Source organism: Aspergillus costaricaensis, assembly GCF_003184835.1.
Source record: "Aspergillus costaricaensis CBS 115574 unplaced genomic scaffold BO79scaffold_27, whole genome shotgun sequence".
NCBI classification, from domain to species: Eukaryota; Fungi; Ascomycota; class Eurotiomycetes; order Eurotiales; family Aspergillaceae; genus Aspergillus; species Aspergillus costaricensis.
Window position 1 is genome coordinate 203,584 of NW_020291827.1, and position 19,113 is coordinate 222,696.

General features: G+C 52.2%; 5 protein-coding genes across 5 annotated transcripts; 4 read left to right on the plus strand and 1 right to left on the minus strand.

Annotated features, from left to right (window-relative positions):
- Nucleotides 1-104: 104 nt before the first annotated feature.
- BO79DRAFT_199702 (tRNA(Phe) (4-demethylwyosine(37)-C(7)) aminocarboxypropyltransferase) lies at nt 105-1,483 on the plus strand (the record flags this gene model as incomplete). Its single annotated transcript, XM_025681437.1, has 2 exons — nt 105-1,003; nt 1,085-1,483. The coding sequence occupies exons 1-2, from the start codon at nt 140-142 to the stop codon at nt 1,481-1,483; spliced, it is 1,263 nt and encodes a 420-aa protein (XP_025536939.1). The 5' UTR covers nt 105-139.
- Nucleotides 1,484-1,548: 65 nt separating this feature from the next.
- Nucleotides 1,549-2,450, minus strand: BO79DRAFT_199706 (nucleobindin SSP120). Its single transcript, XM_025681438.1, has 2 exons — nt 2,214-2,450; nt 1,549-2,123 (listed from the first exon to the last, which is right to left on the minus strand). Exons 1-2 carry the CDS (start codon nt 2,326-2,328, stop codon nt 1,639-1,641), a joined length of 600 nt encoding a protein of 199 aa, XP_025536940.1. The 5' UTR covers nt 2,329-2,450; the 3' UTR covers nt 1,549-1,638.
- A 1,154-nt stretch (nt 2,451-3,604) lies between these two features.
- Nucleotides 3,605-5,260, plus strand: BO79DRAFT_210469 (uncharacterized protein). The gene has a single exon (XM_025682808.1). It carries the CDS (start codon nt 3,661-3,663, stop codon nt 4,966-4,968), a length of 1,308 nt encoding a protein of 435 aa, XP_025536941.1. The 5' UTR covers nt 3,605-3,660; the 3' UTR covers nt 4,969-5,260.
- Nucleotides 5,261-8,888: 3,628 nt separating this feature from the next.
- Nucleotides 8,889-11,818, plus strand: BO79DRAFT_38584 (protein arginine N-methyltransferase). Its single transcript, XM_025689165.1, has 5 exons — nt 8,889-9,084; nt 9,138-9,759; nt 9,824-10,641; nt 10,699-11,385; nt 11,444-11,818. The coding sequence occupies exons 1-5, from the start codon at nt 8,971-8,973 to the stop codon at nt 11,705-11,707; spliced, it is 2,505 nt and encodes an 834-aa protein (XP_025536942.1). The 5' UTR covers nt 8,889-8,970; the 3' UTR covers nt 11,708-11,818.
- A 2,662-nt stretch (nt 11,819-14,480) lies between these two features.
- Nucleotides 14,481-17,987, plus strand: BO79DRAFT_210471 (UNC45-central domain-containing protein). The gene is made up of 2 exons (XM_025682809.1): nt 14,481-14,968; nt 15,089-17,987. The coding sequence occupies exons 1-2, from the start codon at nt 14,888-14,890 to the stop codon at nt 17,516-17,518; spliced, it is 2,511 nt and encodes an 836-aa protein (XP_025536943.1). The 5' UTR covers nt 14,481-14,887; the 3' UTR covers nt 17,519-17,987.
- The last annotated feature ends 1,126 nt before the right edge of the window (nt 17,988-19,113 follow it).

Here is a 19,113-nt window from a genome sequence, read left to right on the forward strand (position 1 = left end):
ATCATGTAATTTTCATCATGGCTCGTCAGATCAATACACCATCGGTAACCACCAAGGTACAATATCTTCCTGCATCTACATCTACAGCTTCCACACGCTTCAACCAGCGATTGGCACCCACCTACACACCTCCCTCGCCATGCTACCACCCCCAGATAACCCCGAATCTACCACCGACACAACAACCACAACCACCACATCACCCCTCCCCCTCACCACCGACAATGTCATCACCACCACCACGAAGAACCATAACAACCACCACAACCACCCCCGCAAACCCAAACCGACGCTCCTCAACCCCCTCCAAAAAGGCATCACAACCTACCTAACCCACCACCACAACAACAACAATGACACCACCCTCCCCATATCCTCCCTCCCGAAACGCTTCACAATCTACGCCCCCCTCCTCCTCCTCCCCGTCAACGCCCTCACCACCCCACCCGCCTGGCACACCCTCTACAGCACCCTAACGGCAACCCAAAAGACGACTCTGTACGAATGCATCCTCTCCGCCTTCTCCCGCTACAACCTCACCCACATCGCCATGAACGCCCCCATCGCCCTAACCGACGCACAAGGCACCGAGAACCGCATGCGCAGTCCCGGCGGCCTACTCCCACTGCACGGGGACTTTGGGCCCGCGCCCAGCACAATCACAGACCTGGACTCGCCAACAGCAGAGGACCTGGGGCGCGCGTTCTGGGTAAGCACGGTGCAGAACCATGGCATTGAGCAGATCTGGGCGCCTATGTATACGATGTTCTCGAGGGGGAATGTTACGGAGAAGGCGCGGATATTGGGATCGGGGATGGAGGGGTTAGCGAGGGAGGATATGGAGGGTATAGGGATGAGTGTGGTGGATATGTATGCGGGGATAGGGTATTTTGTGTTTTCGTACCTCCGGCGCGGGGTGAGGAGGGTTTGGGGATGGGAGATTAATGGGTGGTCTGTTGAGGGGTTACGGAGGGGGTGTTTGGCTAATGGGTGGGGATGTAGGGTTGTTAGGGTTGGTGAGGATGGGGTGTTGGAGGGTGGGATGGGGGTGGAGGAGTTGGTGGATGGGTTGAGGGATGGGGAGGATGGGGATAAGGTGGTGGTGTTTCATGGGGATAATCGGTTTGCGGCGCGGGTTTTGGCGCAGATTAGGGATGTGATGGAGGTGAGGGGCCGGTGGGCGCCTGTTAGACATGTTAATTTGGGATTGTTGCCGTCGTCGGAGGCTGCTTGGGGGGATGCGTGTCGGATGGTGGATGGAAGGTTGGGGGGTTGGTTGCATGTGCATGAGAATGTGGATGTGAGGCGCATTGAGGAGATGAGGGATCGGGTCACGATGGAGGTTGGGAGGTTGAGGGGGGAGGTTTTGGAGGTGGAAGGTGAGGTCGTGGCGGAGTGTCGACATGTTGAACAGGTCAAGACGTATGCTCCGGGGGTGATGCATTGCGTGTTTGATGTTAAGGTACCGGCGCTGGAGTTATAACGTTATAACGTTCATGACGCTTCGGTTGGATTGGGTTGGCATTATTTCCAAGGTATGACCACCCACGAGGATGTTCGTCTCATCACACATTTATTATGTACAGTATCATCATCAACTATAACAACAACAACATAAAGAATCTAATGTACACTCATCTAAGCTTGCTTGAGGAACTTCTGCGGTATGTTGGCCTCGACGATCTGCATGCTCTCAAGCTGCTCGAGGCGCTCCATCGCCAGATCTTCCTCGTCGTGCCGCCGGAAGTGCTCAATGTCTTCGGGGTGGGTGAGCTCCTCCTCTGTCGCATCTTCGCCATGATACTTCTCGAAGTGGTGGATCTCGTACTCATACTCAATGTCGCCGTGGTGGCCCGGACCGAAGCCCAGATCGGGCAGCCGAGTGCCCTCGCCGATGATGCGCATCCAGTTGTCGCGGGTGATGAAGCCAGTATTCGTGGGGTCGAAGAGCGTGAACACTTCTCTTAAGGCTTGGCTCTTGCGATCCTCTGTGGCACCTGCATTCGTCTCATCGTCCATGCCGTATGTCTTGCGCACTTCCTCGGGAGTCCATGCCCCGGATTCATCATAGTCGTGGAGGGAGAAGAAGGAAGCAGCATCGAAGGCATCAATGTGATGCTCCTCTGTTCAATTGGGGCCGGAGAGTCAGTCACACAATCAATTGCTTCCCTCTCGGGACGGATATCAACATGATAGATGGGAGTAGTAAATACCTTGCATATGCCGGGTGGCCCAATCCGACGAGGGCGGCTGGTCGGGGTGAGAACCGTGGGCACTCACCAAGCTGCCGCTCAGGGCCAATAGAGCAGTAGCGAGGACGACGAGCATTGTCGGGTGAGAATATACTTATTTATAGAGCCACGAGCTGCCAGGCGAAGATCCGACGAGTCGTAAAATTGCAGAATGAATGAGATCTCGCGAATGTGACAGATCGCCGGGAACAAAGGAAAGGGATGGCTGATTCCATTCCAAACCAGACCAAGTCAAGCCAGTCAGTCTTAGTCTTGGTTCCAACAGCTGGAAGTTCCCCCGGTTTGTTTGGTTTGCATTGCCGGTTTTGGTCCGACTTTCGTTTAGCCGGTTTTGGATCAATCATCAAAAGATTCTCGACCTTCCGCCCCGATATTTCCTCCCCCTCCGACCCCCTTCATCTTTCCACCCCGACCTCGATTTTGTCCCGCCATTGGTCGTCGGATCCTTGTGATCAATCAATTGGTCACATTCCCCATCCTCTGATTTTCGTCATTGGAGTCGGTTCACGGCAGAAATGACTTGAGAATGCAAGGTCTTTGGTCCCGCGCCGCTCCGGCGCAATCCACCTGCCGCTGCGTCTCTTGCTTAAGTACCGTCTCCAATGGGGTGGCCTCGAGAGGTACTTCGGCTGCCAGCAAGAAACGCCTCCGGCTCGGAAACTCGGTAACAGCACTATACACCAGCATCTTCGCCGCCGCTGCTTTGGCAGACGCCCAGGCCAAGGGCCAGCGCCGTCACGAATGGGAGGAAAAGATCGCGGCAGTCAAGGAAGAGGTCATTGAGCTGGTGGATGAGGAACAGCGTCTGGTGGAGGCTCTTATGTCGCGTCGGAAGCAGGGATTTCTCAATGGAACATTACAGACCAGACAGTTCAGCACAGCGACTCGCCCGGCACCTATGAGATACCAATGGCCCAGGAGGAACGCACCGTTTGCATCCTTCCACTCAACGACTGCCTTTGCGAATGAGAGGGATAATCAGATAATCCGTGATCTGGTCGCAGAGAGCGAGGATCCGCTGGCCGAGGACGCGAATGAGGACTATGGCCTTTCGCTGGAGGATGACGATACGCCCACATGGCTCACTGGCGATGTGGTCCGCCAGAAGGTCATCCGGAAGCTTGCGCTTAAGCAGCTAGCCATTAGACTTCTGTTGCGGCCGGCAATTGCTCACAGCTATCAGGGGGTTCAGATGAACTACAGTGCCGACTTTTCAATACCCCAATTGAGGGTGCCGCAGTTGCTAGCGGAATTGAACAGCCTTCGACGCAGGATGCGTCAAGTGAAGGGCTCGGAGAAGGCTAACATTGATGATTTAGCCAAGGACCTTCGTGTGCACTCGATACGACACATGACGGAAGAGCGGAATCGGCTCGATCGGGACGTCCAGCGTGATACCGAAATCTATATGCGGAATGAGATGCCCTTGCAGGAACTCCTCCTCCGGCTAGCCAACAATCTGATGCAGTGCACGGATCCGGACCGGCCAGAAGTCTTAAAGAAGATGATTCTTGCGTTCACCAAAACCCGTCAGAACGATCTCTGTGATTTGATCTTGAAGACCATCCTTCCACACAAGTTCCCGCTCAGCGCATCTCTTATCCTCACGATCCTTACCTTCTTCCGCAAATCCAAGAACCTCATGGGTTTTGACATCTTCCTGGAGATGTTGAACGGGCATGGCTATCCGGTAGACATGAATGGCTTGGGTCTGTATCAGCGCCAAGTGGTCAATGGAGTTGAGATCATCGTCCCACCAGTGGATTCGGCGAACCCCGTCATCTACGCCACCCTTATTGTGTCTTGTCTGCGCTTCGATCAGCCGGATCGCGCCGATGCATACCTCCTAGCTGCGAGATCCGCAGGGCATATGGACGACTTTGCAATCCTTAACTCTTACCTGCGGTTCTGTGCTATCCGCACCGACTGGGAAAAGGGAGTGCAGACCCTGAAAAGAACACTGGCGTTCATGGTCTCGTCAACAGAACACCAGCTCTTCCGCCTTGAACGACTCATCGTGCTAATGGTACACATGTGCGATGCCTGCGAGCAATACGACATGTCCGAAGCCATCATCACATCGGCCATGAACAGCGGTTTTAACTGGGAAGCAGCCAGCAAGCAACTGGACATCAAATCCTCCCACGACCCCCACCACAAGAGATGGTCATTGGCAGCGGAGGCCGCACCAAAGGACATGCAAGATAAGCTCGCATGGGAGAAAGCCTACGCCTTCGTGAACGTCATGAACGAGCGTCTGAGCGCCTACGAGGGCAAATCACCCTCCAAAAAGTGGCAGGACATGATAGAGCTCTACTCCCAGCAGGTCCTAACCGCCATGCTCGCCGGATCCCCAGCGTCAGCCAACGCCCTTAAAGTCCCCGAGCAAGTCTTCGAAGACAAGGACCGCCAGAGCCTGCTCCAAGAAATCAGCAGACAGGTCGAAAAAGCCAAAAAGGAGAACGAGTCCACAGCCGCAGCCCAAGAACAGGAGATAACCTCCCTGAAAGCCGAAATCTCACAACTCAAGCAAATGGTCTTCGACCTCCACCAGACCCGCAAGCAGGAGTCTACTATACCGTCGCCCCCTCCTTCTCCCCCTCGCTCTACCCACCACCAAGACCACCTCCTACGTCGAAAACACGAACACATTGCTCCTGCACCGGAACTCGAATCTTCTTTCAACAAAGTCAGTATTCGATACATGAAGTCGTAGACTCAGTTACCTCAGCCCCTTGAGGCACTCTACAGTACTCTCTGGGCAACGAACAACCGCGTTCCTCAGAGCATGCACCCTCTTATTCCCCCTTTCTTTTCCCTCTCCCCCAACTCAAAACTCAGATGGAACATACTCCCTCCGTACACCCATCACATCCTATCCTATACCTACCTTATACCACTCATGTACGGTGAAAGTGTCGATGATAAGCTCGCCAACCTCTGGCCGGCATTGGGATTGCTTTGGACGTTTTTATATCTCTAGGTGGTTTATATATGCTACCCGGGACATTTTGTACAGTATTCATACTATAGCTTGTACTTTTTTCTATATCATTTTATTTTTCTTGTGATGATATATAAGGGTTAGAATTGAGCGTTGGATCCTTATTCCCCTTGAATTGGTATTATTTAGTCCAGACCCTTGAATGGAGTGACTAGGTTGTCAGTATTGCATAACGTTACTAGCGGAGTAAGTCTGCTGTTGCGTGACTTTATTGTACTAGACGTGGGCATTTCGATTAGAGGTCTAACGACTACAATCTACATTAGGTTGAATTTATGTGTACACTACATGTCACGGGACAACAATCTCGCTTTCTAATCCGTACCCTATCTAAGTCCGGAGGTAAATTTGTTGAAGTGGAATAAATACTGCATAGTCCCCGGGAAGACCGAAGTCCGTAACAGAGTAAGAAAAAGCCCGGAGATATGAAGATAATAAAGTAACAGACGAATGTATAAGTACTGTGAATAAGATAAGAAAAAAATGGAAAAAGGAAGAACCGGATACACCCTTTTTAATTGAGCTGCATGATTATCATGGGCATGAAGTAAAAAGAAAACATGATCTATAGATATCGTGACAACAAAGAATTAACCTAGTCTATCGTCTTCTGCTGGAATCAGAGCGCATCTTCTCCTTGCGGGAAAGTCTCTCAGCAGCGCGAAGGAGGGAGGAGCGGATCTCGCCCTTGGGGAAGCCGGAGATGTCGTAGTAGGTGGGTGCGATGTCCTGGTAGGTGCTGTGTTAGTATTGGTCTAGGTGTTTGGTTGTAGAGTTAAGACTTACAATGAGCCATTCGGGCTTGACGGCCGTGACAGTCCGAATGTAGTTCTTGGTGGTGAGGACGAATTCGTTGTAGAGAACCCATTCTGCTTCGTGGCCCAAGACGGTCGAGGGGTGCAAGAGAACGTTCTGGTTGTCCTTGATCGTGACATACATGTTCTTGCCCTGAGTCTCCTTCTTGGCGACCTGCATGAAGAAGCCGGCGCACAGCGCACGGCGAATGTTTTCGTAATACTTCTTGTCCTCGAAGGGGGTCGACACCATCTCGAGTTCCTCACGCTCCATGATGCGCAGAAGCTGCATGCGCACGTTGTCTGCGGATTGCAGCGATCTCAGAGAGAGGAAGTGGTCGTGGCACCATTGCTTCAGGTTGTCCTGCGCTTCGGGACTCTTGAAGGCATGGTAGACATTAAGAAGGGTGAGGTGATCACCGTCGGGGTGGGCGAAGAGATCCTTCATCTCATCGGCACGCTTCCGCTGAGAAGCAGGTCTGACGAAGACTTGCGGGACGGAAAGCAGAGCTGTGATCGAAAGGATTTCGTTGGAGCAGTAGAATTCGGGGGAGCTGATCAGCATCACAGCAAGTGCGGGATCAAGGGGGAACTCAGAGGCCAAGCGACCCAGCTGAGTGAGGTTTCCATCATCGTCCAAGCAAGCCAGATAGTTGAGTTCCTCCAAAGCTCTCATCAGAGTCTCCGGAGCAGGAGGATCCATCAGATCGAAGTGGACAAGATCATCAATGCCTAGCTTCTTCAACTCCAGCACGGTAGAAGAAAGGTTGGAGCGCAGAATCTCAGGGTATGTCTGGTCGATGAGTTCCTTCTTGAAGGCTCCTTCAGTGTACAGACGGAAGCACTTTCCGGGGCGCGTACGACCAGCACGACCAGCTCTCTGTTGTGCGGAGGCCTTAGAGATAGGAGACACCAGAAGAGACTCGACACGGATACGGGGGTTGTAGATCTTCTGCTTCGAGAAACCAGGATCGACGACATAGACGATACCGTCGATGGTAAGCGAAGTTTCAGCGATGTTGGTGGACACAATGACCTTACGGCCGGGACGGCCTCCAGGACGGCGGGCAGGGGGGGCCGGTTCGAAAATACGCTGCTGCATATGCGGGGGCAGACTGCCGTAGAGAGGGTAGACCTTGATAGGCCCAGCATCGGCCTCTCTTACCATTTCATCGGCTTCTAACGAGATCTTCCGTGAGGCGTCTTCAATTTCTTCTTCACCAGTCAAGAAGAGAAGGATATCACCTTCGTCTTCTGTCGCGTGGATCTGCAGGACGGTGCGAATGGCAGCTTCGACGTAGTCCTGCTCGGGCTCAGGGGTATAGAAGATCTCGACAGGGTGAGTACGACCGGGAACCGCAAGGAGAGGGGCATCGTTGAAGTAACGCTGGAACTTCTGTGCATCCAGAGTAGCAGACATGATAATGATCTTCAAGTCAGGCCGGCGCAGCACAACTTCCTTGAGAAGACCCATGAGGACATCAGTAGCCATTGTTCTCTCGTGGGCTTCGTCCAGAATGATGGTACTGTAGCGGTTAAGGTTGTGGTCGTTCATGGCTTCTCTCAGAAGCATACCGTCCGTCATGTACTTGAGCACAGTCTTGGAACTGGTCATATCTTCGAAACGGATGCTGTAACCGACTTCCTCTCCAAGCTTGACATCCAACTCGGCGGCGACACGTTGAGCGACGGACATGGCGGCGACACGACGAGGCTGAGTACAAGCAACCATCTTGCGCTGAGTTTGCGGCATGTCATCGAAGAGGACGAATTGGGGAATCTGCGTGGTCTTTCCGGAACCAGTTTCACCGACAAAGACCAGAATCTGCGACTTTTGGTAAAGCTCCAAGAATTCATCTCTATAAGGAAGAAAAAGTTAGAACTCATTTGCGATGTGGCAACCCATCCGCACGAGTGTTAAAACTCACCTCTGAGCATGTACGGGCAGATCGCGACGAGTCTGCAGGATAGAAACATATTTGCTGGAGAAGGGTTGACCGTTGAAGGGGTTGATATCACCATCTTCCACCTTCTTAGCCAGCGCAGCGGTGGTCTGGTGCCTCTTCATCTTCCCAAAGGCGGGGTGAAGATCTGTGGTGCCATCGGTCCATGTGTTGGAGTTGCCGTTGTCCGCATACATGTGAGCCAGGTACGGGTTGTCCTTGGGATCGGTTTCAGACTTGTCCATCTTTTGACGTTTAGCACGCGAGCCGTTCTCAGAATCCGATCGTCGATCAACCATGACGGCTAGCAGAGAGCGAATCCAGGAAAGAAATTGTGGGGGGGAGAAGAGGAAAAAAGTTGGCTGCGGAGCGACAAACGAGAGATGGGATTGTCGCCGAACGGCTTCAGAAAAAAAAGGCGGCCCGGATAGGCAGGTTGGCCGTCCTTCGCCACAACTGCAGTTTCCGTGCCTCACCGCCCTGTATTCTGCCGACGGAAACCCCACAGAGATCGCTTACCGCCGGCAAGGGGCATCCAGGCATCCAGGCATGAAAGAAAGTCCGTCGCGATGCACGTTTGCTCAGGTACGCGGGGCTATCCAGGAGCTCATTGTCGCGCGACGTTCCCACTGAAGGGGCGTTTAATTTCTCGGTTAGCATCCCTACGCGACTGGACCTCCTCCTTTGCTCTCCCATGTTTGTTGCCGTTCTTATATCAGAACCTGCCTGGCCTTGAGATGAAAACTGCCGGAAACTCAATTGATCTGCGATGCGGGACTAACCAGCTACTACCTAGATAGAGACCGTTGTTAATATTCATCGCCTTTCCTTCCCTATATACAGTCCGATTAACGAATCTCTGCCTCATGATCTCAGCCTATGTATCTGCTGTTTAGTTGCATTTAACTTTGTCATATCGCCCCGTCACCAGGTCCCAGTGCCCTTTTCTCGTCTTAGAATATCCGCCGTTGTCGAACATGGACTCTTTCAATCCAGAAGACATGGCTCCTAGCTTTTGCATCGGACAGCATGAAACCAACCGCAAGAACCCGATTACGGCTGCAATTGTACAGGCAGCCCATGAAAGCAATGTACGCATATCTTCGTGCAGATTCCGGCTCGTGTGCTAACTTGGATCACTCAGTATGACATGCTTACGGCACCAATTACCACGGAGGCCTTCCATTCACGCATCCTCACCCTGTTAGGCTCCAAACCAAACGCTCCTTTGACTCCGGCTGCCAATGGGACATTGATGACGACCGACAATATGCGCCCCATCTTTATCCCTCCCTTAACTCCCGCGGATAGCCACTTGACCCCGGATGAGACGATGTCGCAGATAGTTGGAGTCACCAGCGGTTGGATCGATCTATGCTCCCCGGATCCCCTGATTGCAGACATCTCGCGTCAGGTGTTCATGCGGGAGGTCGCGTATGCAGCTTTCTGTGGCCTTGGGTATCTCTTGATTCCCGGCCCAAAACTGCACCATGGAGAGATCCATGCAGAGGGCGTGAGCTACTATGCGAGAGCGATACAGGATGCTATCAACCTCGCTCCTTACATACAGTTTCACATTTGGATGCCTATGGTTGATAATCCAGACTTGGAAGTAGATGGAATAGCCGATCTGTCTCGCCTTGCTCGTCAGGAGTTCCTTGGAGAACCGCTCACAGGGCAGCCATTGCGAGTGGATCCTTTTGGCACTTGGGATGCTTGGGACATGATACGAAGAACTTGTAAATACCACTCCAGGCTTGTCGTAGGTAAGATAATCACCCATGGTCTTCATTTTGCGTCTCCTACCTGCTGCTAAGATGGTATTATTAGCACTGTCAATGCCTAAGCACCTCCCTCCCATGTCCGTGCAGTCTCGCTGGTATTCCGAGCCCGTTCACATGCTCACCTTTGATGGCAACACGTTCATCAAGAACCAGAAGGGCTATCCCGTACTGTCCAAGACACACCAGGCGCTCATCGGTCGGTTCATGCGCCTACGGACATCCCCATGGATCCTTCTCTGCGATGTTGGCCCAATCCCGGGCGTAGATGAGCAAGAAACTACAGGAACCAAACTCCCTGCTCTGTCCGGCTCTGATTATCCTAGTCTCACTCAGGCCGCGGTATCCAACAAGAAGCATTATGACCCGACTCCTCATCTTTCCTACCTCAGAAATCTACAGCAACGCCAGCCTTCTAGGAGCGCCATGGAGAGGTTTGGAGTTGGATACCAAGACTATCTTCAGGCGCCCTTGCAGCCGTTGACTGTCAACCTGGAAAGCATTACTTACGAGGTATTCGAGAAAGATCCTATTAAATACAAATGGTATGAGCGCGCGGTCGCCAAAGCTCTTACCGACTGGGCAAGTGAAGGGAAGCCAACTTCGAACCCCGACGGCCGAGTGGTTGTGGCCGTGGTTGGTGCGGGTCGAGGACCGCTCGTGTCGCGGGCGCTCCAAGCCAGTGTCGAGACTGGGGTCAAGATTGACCTCTGGGCAGTTGAGAAGAACACCAATGCTTTCGTCCTTCTCCAACGCCACAATGAGCAGAAATGGGGTGGACAAGTCAAGCTTGTGCAGTCGGACATGCGAGCCTGGAAAGGCCCGCAGGTTGAGAAGCAGGGTGATTCGGGAGGACAAACAGGACCGGTAGGGCAATCCCTTGGGATCGAAGATTCGTTACTTTACAATGCCAACGAGGAGCAGGAATCGGCACAGACGGCCGAATCAGCAGCCGCGCCCCCCGTCACCGAGCTCGTTCCCACTACGGTCGACATTCTGATCTCAGAGCTGCTGGGCTCGTTCGGCGACAATGAGCTTTCGCCAGAATGCCTTGACGGCGTAACTCACTTACTCAATCCTGTTCACGGTATCTCCATTCCGGCTTCCTACACGGCTCACCTTACGCCCATCGCGGCGCCGAAGCTCCATGCCGATGTCATGAATCAATCCGTCTCTAACCCAGCAGCGCCGGAGACGCCGTATGTGGTCATGTTACACGCGATCGACTTCCTCTCCACGAATCAGCCCTCTGCATCTACACTAATGAACTCCAGTCATGGGGGCGCTAAGTATAGTGCCCGAGACTCAATCTCCACGCTACCGGGTTCTGGAGAAGCGCCCATCCCATTCGTGCAGACGACCTGGTCGTTTGAGCATCCCAACCGGCATATCCCCCCTCAATTGCCGACCACGTCAACGATCTCCAATTCGCATAACGTGCGCCGGACTCGTCTGTCATTCCCAGTCTACAATCGCGGAGTGTGCCATGGCCTGGCGGGATACTTTGAGACGGTGTTATACCGCGACATCGAACTGTCCACCAACCCCGTCACAATGGACACCAAGAGTGCCGACATGATCAGTTGGTTCCCGATCTACTTCCCATTGAAGGTCTGTATTCCACATATTGAATTTGAATGGAGGGATGCTAACTATCTGCTATCCACAGACCCCTCTGAATGTCCCGGACAATGGCGAAGTGGTGGTGACCATGTACCGGCAGACCGACGACCGCAAGGTATGGTATGAGTGGATGGTGGAAGTATTCGCCGTGGAAGGCAACGAAGAGGAAGTGGTGATGAGTGGGGGCAAAGGCACATCTCCAGCGGCTGGCAATCTGCAGCGACAGCCCCAGCGATCACGTGGCGGGCGACGTGTCCGGGTTGGGACGAGCGAGCTGCACTCCAGCATCAAGGAGGGTTGCCTCATGTGATGCGGTGAAGTGTAGAAGAAAAGAGCAGAAGCAGACGAATCTGACTAAGATGTGATGATGAACATTTTTCTTTTTAAAAATTACATATGATGAAGAATAGTTAAAGCATACCGAGTACCCTACTAAGTCTGAATTATTCCGACCGAGAAGGATTGATGATCGCCGAAGAAGGCCTTGTAGTAAGAAGTCAGCTCAGCTGCATCGGATCTTCAGCCGTCCGCTTCGGTCAAGACTAGGTAAAGTTGCATCGTAGCCTGGCTGGCTGGACTTGCACGGATTTTAAGCAACTAACTAGTTACTAACTAACTGAATAATCCCATCTGACATGATAGTCAATCTTGCTTAGTATTCAGATCAAAAAGAAAACCCAATAAGAAGAAAATAGTAAGCCAAACCTAAATCCGAGCCTACTATCATATCTTGTCCTCCCCCAACAATCCTATTTGTTTGTTCGTGTTTTGTTTGTACAATAGATGGAGGACAAACCCTCCCATCCATTGAAATTGATTGACAAGGGCCCAAAACCCACCGTCTGCCTCACTGCAACTAAAAGGGCTACCATTGGTTCCCGACCGAGCATATGGAGAGGAAGAAAGGTGCACTAATGTATCAGTGCGTCTTCCCCCCGGATGGATACTGGTTAGTACTAGGGACGTGGCTTCGTCCCATTTGGAAAATGTTGAGAAGAATGATGGAACCGAACTTTTTTTTTTTTTCCTCATCCTGCATGACTTTAGTTCACTTGGCTTTGGTTACGCTTGTGCATAAAGTATGCGTTATGTATACTGTAGTACGCAGTACGCAAGTACGGAGTAGTACTCCGTAGATCCCGTATCTATTTAGTAGTATCTAGGTGCTTAGTCCCATTGCCCTGCCTAGGAATTCAGAAGGGGGGTGAATAAGTACAGTATGTTCATCCCCAGCAGATAACGTATTCGCTGTGCATTTACCTTCTTACTTTTCCGTATATTCACATAGATAGTTACCTACTTACTAGCTGTAGGTATCCAAGTACCTGAATACTACCTAGTAGTTAATAGTAGATAGTTGAGTAGTCTTGGCTTGGCTGGCTGGCTGGACCATACATACAGACATACATACAGTTACACCAACTAGTACCTCGCAGTAGACAGATTCTATCTATCTATCTACTACCCATCTACTGCCGGGGGGGGAGGCGCAGTACATGCAGTTGAAGGAGGAAAGCCCAGATGTAGATCGGAACATGTAGCCAAGCCAACCAGACGACCACTAGTGCGACAGGACTATTCGGACCAAGAACTTCTTGGGGCGGAAAATGGGACAGACAGTTGGGGGTTTGCGGATCATTTCTCTCCTTCCTTCCTTCCTTCCTTCTTTCTTCTTCTTTCCAGGCTAAATTGTGTTTAATCCTTCTTGGAACGGAAAGGGGGGCGTGTGTCCGTCTGGGAATAAGGTGTCTACTAGTTACTCCGTACTGTTGGGGGATGTGCTCTGCTCGGCGCGGCAGGGCGGGCAGGGCAACGTGATGCAACGGACCCCTGTGGTTGGTGTTATCGGCATGAGGAAAGAATCATTCCGATTCGATTGATTTGAATGAAGCTGCGTGGGCTTATCATTGAAACCTACTATTTGCACAGTGATGATGAGATGGGGCTGGACTGGGCTGGGCTGGACATTTCCATTCTCTCTTTCAGTTCCCATCTAGGCTGGTGAAGGCGTCATTGATATCTAAGCGTTGAGAGGGAGGGGAGGGGAAAGGTATACAGTGAGTGACTGACTGAGTGGGTGTGGTAGGTAGTTAGTCCACCGTTCTCCGTAGCTTCCTGTAAAGTCTGTAACTGTGATCTGGCTGCTACTAGTATCTTCTAGTGTGTATCGGTTAGAAGGCCCGACTCCCAAGCGTGGTGGGAAGTTGGCCGTAGTGTCCGGTTTAGTTATTCTTAGCCATTCATCTTATCTTGGGAGGGCGCTGGTGCCTCCCACACTAAATGCCTATTGAGTATTGAGTATGTATGTCCACCCAAACTTCCAGCCACCCGGGGAATCCACACCGTCTGGGATAGACCTATTACTCCTTCGGCTTCCTGTCACGGGGAAGGATTATAGTTCTGGCTGTTCTCTCCCCGGCTTTCTCTTTGGCCGGATTTTATATTAATGGGGGTGCGATGAGCAACAGAAGGAGGATAAGCTTGCCGATGATGATGCTGATGTGATGCTGATCCTGTTACTTGATATTGATGATTCAGAGGAACATGATAAAGCCCCCCCCCCCTCTTCCAAGTCTCCATAATATTCTTCAGAAATAGTCCGGAGTTAAGCGCACGCCGAAGGGCGGCCGAACCAAGGGGGGGGAGACCTCCGACAGTCGGGCGGAAGGGGCCCGTCTGGGAGCAGCTGCAGACCGGTACTAAGTAGTTTACCCTCCATGAAATTCCCATGGATGATTGCTTGGGAGAAACTCCGCCGGGGGTGGAAATAGAGTCCCTGCTGGAGACCCCCGTAATAAAACGGTTTGCGTTCGTCTTCCCCCGGTTTGTCTGGGCGTTCGGAGCTCCGAGGGTCTGTCACACCTTACCTTACGGTATCAGCCATTCACGCTCCAAACCCACATCCCGCCAATCCTCCCCCTCCGTTTCCCCCATACACGCTCAGTCCAAAAAAGTAACTTAACTTACTTGCCTCCATCCACGCCCAGAGGCGAAAAAAAAGGGAAGTAAAAAAAAATAAGGGAAATCAAGTGGAAAAAAAAAAAAAAAAAAAAAGAAGACACCACACCCACCACACAGCCTCTCCCTCCCACACCTTTCTTCTCATTCATCATCCTGCAGCCTGTCAGCATTACCCTGTCTCTGCGACCGCAACGCACTTCTTTTACTCGTCCTTTTCCCTCCATGATTGCCTGTGTGTCCTGTTGCTCGACCATCGCTTCGGAGGTCGTGGGTTGACGCAGCTCTTTTTCTACTTACCTACCTACCTACTTACCTACTTTACCTCTTTCTCTCTGACTACGACTACTTCAATCTCCACTCCCCCGGCGACCTATTTGACCTGTCTTCGGATTCCCTCCGTCGCGCTTCCGACCGGTTTCTTCTTATCAGTCCCTCCACCCGCCGATTTCTTTATTTCCTCCCCAAACCGGAATCACATCACTCTTTGTATCCAACCCTACAATTGTCGGCTTGTTGTACCCGGCCTGAAATGGTTCACTCTACGAGCGAGGAACGCGCTGTACATTTGACACGGGAGGCTGTTGAGTTAATTGATGCTGGCCATCGTGAGGTATGTCTGCTCTGCTCTCTTTTTTTTCTTTATCAGACCCCGCTGGGTGGTTATCATCCGTCGCCAGCATAGGTACCTTCGTGCCATGTGACTAACCACTCGCTCGTGATGTCATTGCAGGCCGCCTCACGAAACCTCCGAGAAGCCCTCTCCTTGGCTCCAGAGCATCCGGCAGTCAAGGAAGCTTTCGTTAAGATTCAGCAGGAAGAGGAAAATGGCCATCACCTGCTAGACCTCTGTCGACGCTATACCGGTAGCAAGGACGAGCCCGCGGGCAAAGACGCCGCTCTCTATCTCCGTACCGACGGACTCAAGCCTCCCGAGGAGGTTGCATTGGAATGTGTCAAGCTCCTGCTGGCGCAAAGGCCCCATGCCTTGTCGTCGCTGCAGGATGACATTATCTCGGGTCTGGTTCGCCAGAACACCAGCGTGCGGCGCTACTTCTCAGAGCAGCTCCAGGTGTCGGTGACCACGTTCTTTGATGAGATCTATGAAAGAGGCGACGGGGCTGCCGTATGCCTCGACACCGTGGTCTTGGACCCCACCGTATGGCCGTCCGAAGATGCTCGTCTACACTGTGAGCGCGAGCTTTTCTTGCTTTTCATCGCCAAGCTCATGGAGTCGGGCCACGACATGGACGGTCGCTCCCTCAAAGGAATTGCACGTTTGCTTGCCGTTGATGCGGCGAAGCTGCAAGAGTTGGTTGACGACGAAGGACTGGACGTGATCCTGTCCTCTTTGGACAGCCGGCTTCCCCTCGAGTGGAGAAGTCAAGCGACCCTAGCAACCGTTAAGTACCTCGAAATCTCCAAGCAAGTTGGCGAAGAGAGGTTTTCTCGGCTTGTAACTGCCAAGGTCGTCAAGGGTCGCAGCGATGATCTCATCGAGGCATTTTCGGCCACGGCTGCAGTCTTCCCCGTGATTCCAGAAGTCGCGGCCAACCTCTTCCTGTCGGAGAGCTATTTGGCTGCTTTGGCGCCTTTGACCTCCAGAGACGCGAAGAGCCGCAAGGTCGAGCCCCATTTTCTGGAATTGTTGAATGCTGCGTGCATGAACAAGGCCTGTCGGGAAGCCATTTCAAAGCATCTTTCGACCTGGCTTTCCCACCTTCTCACCAATGGCTGCGACGAGAGCTCCGAGATGGCGGCAGTCATTCTGGCCAAGGTCCGTACTGCTGCTCAAGTTGGTTCTTCCGACTCCAGCGGCAAAGTAGAGGAAGAGAACAGCCGGGTCACTGAGCTCGTCGATCGCTTCAAGGACTTGATGTCGAAGCGTAAGACTGAGAACCTGGCAAACGTGATCGAGGGCTTGGCCTATGCATCAGTAAAGTCCACTGTCAAGGAACAGCTTGCCACAGACGTGGCATTCCTACAGGATCTCGTCAAGATTCTGCGCGAAAACTGCACCGATTCGTCAGTGCTTTACGGTGGTCTCATGATCATTGTGAACCTCACACAATTCCCACCCACTTTGACAGAAGAGCAGAAGAAAATGTCCCAACTCAAGTCTTATGCCGAGGCCTCTCCTAGCGGGGCCCGAGCCAAGCCAGACCCCCTTGATGACGAGCAACATGTCATCGCACGTTGCAATGCGCTTATCAAGGCTGGCGTCATGCCTCTACTGGTAGATTGCGGCAAGACTAATCTCTCCTCGGTGCAAGGTCTCATGGGCAAGATCGTCCTTGCCCTGTCATGGGACCGAAAGTCTCGGGGAACCTTGGCACAGCAAGGTGCTGTCAAATTTTTGCTCGTTATGGCAGCCGCAAAGCAGGGGACCCCGGGGACAAACGCCACCGAAGCGGTACAGAATGCGTCGCAAGCACTTGCACGAATCCTAATCTCCGTCAACCCGGTCCACGTGTTCCCGTCTTCTGGCTTCCCCCAGATCACATCCGCTATCCGGCCTCTGACCGCGCTTCTGGTAAGCCCGGAGACGACTAGCATGACGGCGGAACAACCGCGGAATCTTTTACCGGTCTTTGAGAGTCTGCTTGCTCTAACGAACCTGGCCTCTCACCCGGATGAGACTGCTCCTGAAGCTATCGTCCGTCAGGCCTGGCCCGTAGTAGAGGACCTCTTGCTCTCCAGTAGTCCTATGGTTCAGCGAGCTGCCTGCGAACTGATCTGCAATTTGATGACTTGCGAGTCCGGTATCGTCAAATATGCCGATGGGTCGAAGCGCGCTGCGCAACGGCTGCATGTGCTGTTGGCTCTCACCGACACGGACGATATGGCAACCCGGAGCGCTGCTGGTGGAGCTCTTGCGATGCTGACCGAATTCGAAGCAGCCATTGCTGGTATCCTGGAACGGCCTCGGGGTGTCCCGTTACTGCTGGCCATGTGCCAGGAAGAAGATGAGGGTCTAGTGCACCGCGGTGTAGCCTGTGTGCGGAACATGACCTGCCTCGCCACGGGGGATATCGGCCGGCGGGCCAAGGAAGCCATCAAGGCAAACGGAGGAGTTAATATACTGAGCAGTGTTCTGAAGAAGACGAAGAACCCCGCGGTACTCCAAGTCGGGGTCGAAGCCTTGAAGCCATTGGTCGAATAGATAGCCGACAACCGAGCGGCGTGCTTTGCTGGGGTATCTTCCGGCGGTTAATACATCTTTATGATTTCTTTAGGGTGATTTGGATCTGATTGTGATAGCGGTCATTTCGATTTTGCAAGTTCATGGGCTGGGTCTCTGGTTTTTCTTGGTGTTCTCTCACATTCTATGTTGTTCTTATGAAGATTTCCTTATGGCGTTGGCAGTTTACTTGCCCGGTGTTTTGTTCTTCCTTCTCACGTCACGTTGTGTGATCGATGTCAATTTGTCTATAAATCTGGGTTGTTTCTGAGCGTGGGAATGGTGTCCGGGTCATTGTCGACAAGAATTTCATGCGATATGAGGGATTATCGAGTGGGATTCCCTTTTCTGACAGCGCGATAGACCCGGTCGACAGGATCGTTGCCGTGTCTGATTTACCCAAGTAACTATCTACTCGTTCTAGCTGAATGATACTCACGATGCAATGCGCGGTTTTCTTGGAGGACCCCGTCGGAACCAGAGTGTCCCGTTCGGAAGCGTCCGGATCCTTGTCTCTGCAGTCAGCCCTGATAGGAATCGATGGATGTTGGGATGGTGTCGCACTGGCCTCGACACCAGAACACGCCACTTGGAGCGGGGCTCACCATAGCATTTGTGTCCCGTGTAGATGCTTCTTATGTTGCAGTAGGAATTTCAGGTCTATCTTCCTGGATGAATCCCAGGGTTCTGGAATGGAAACTTTATTGCGGCCTCGTACTACAGAGTCGTTGGGATGCCGCTAATAACCGAGAAACGTCGGTACACTATTCACAAGCTACCGAATCATATATATACTAGCTCGCGAGGGTCCATAACTTTTGAAGTTTGGCTGATGCTAACCCCCAGTCTAGTGTCCTTACTAGTCTACACAACGAGCAGGGTACTATCCGTTATGGAGGGGAGGGGAAAGGAAAGTGACAGATGATAAGCTTTCCCGCTGGTCGATCGTTAGGAAGGGAGCTGAGTGGATGAGGGCAGTGATCAACATTAAGTGATAGATACTACATCGGAGGGGGAGGGTGTCGGAAGCAGATGGTCGATGGTCAGGTTAGTAGTACGTAGTACATGGTCTGCTACCCACCCAGTTGATAGGTACTTTGTAGTAAACCTAATAACATAGTTTTATTATAGACGAAACCTGAGCAATCAGTAGCATTCCCCTCCAAAGGCTAAAACCCTCCGACGAGTGATCACAATATGGAATATCGGAGGAAGGAGAAACCAGAGTCAGGAACCACAACCAGCCAGAACTTTTTATTTTTATTTTTATTTTTATTTTTTTTGTTTTCGGAGTTTCAAAGAAACGAAACCTCACCGACAACTAGAGGAGGAGAGCATGTGACGTGCATCATGGTTGAATTCCCACTTCTTCCATCCATTCCATGCAGGCCAAGTTTCCACCCTTCCGCAAGCCTGAAGTTTCCCCCACACAAAGTGGCTCCCCCTTAATGTGATTTTCCCATTCCCCTCCCTTCCAGCCCACCCATCATCCTGCGCCCAAGAGAAAGCGGTGTTGGGAAAGGAGGAGATGGGGAGGAGATGATGATCATGAGAGCACCCTCTCCCCTTCCTTCCAG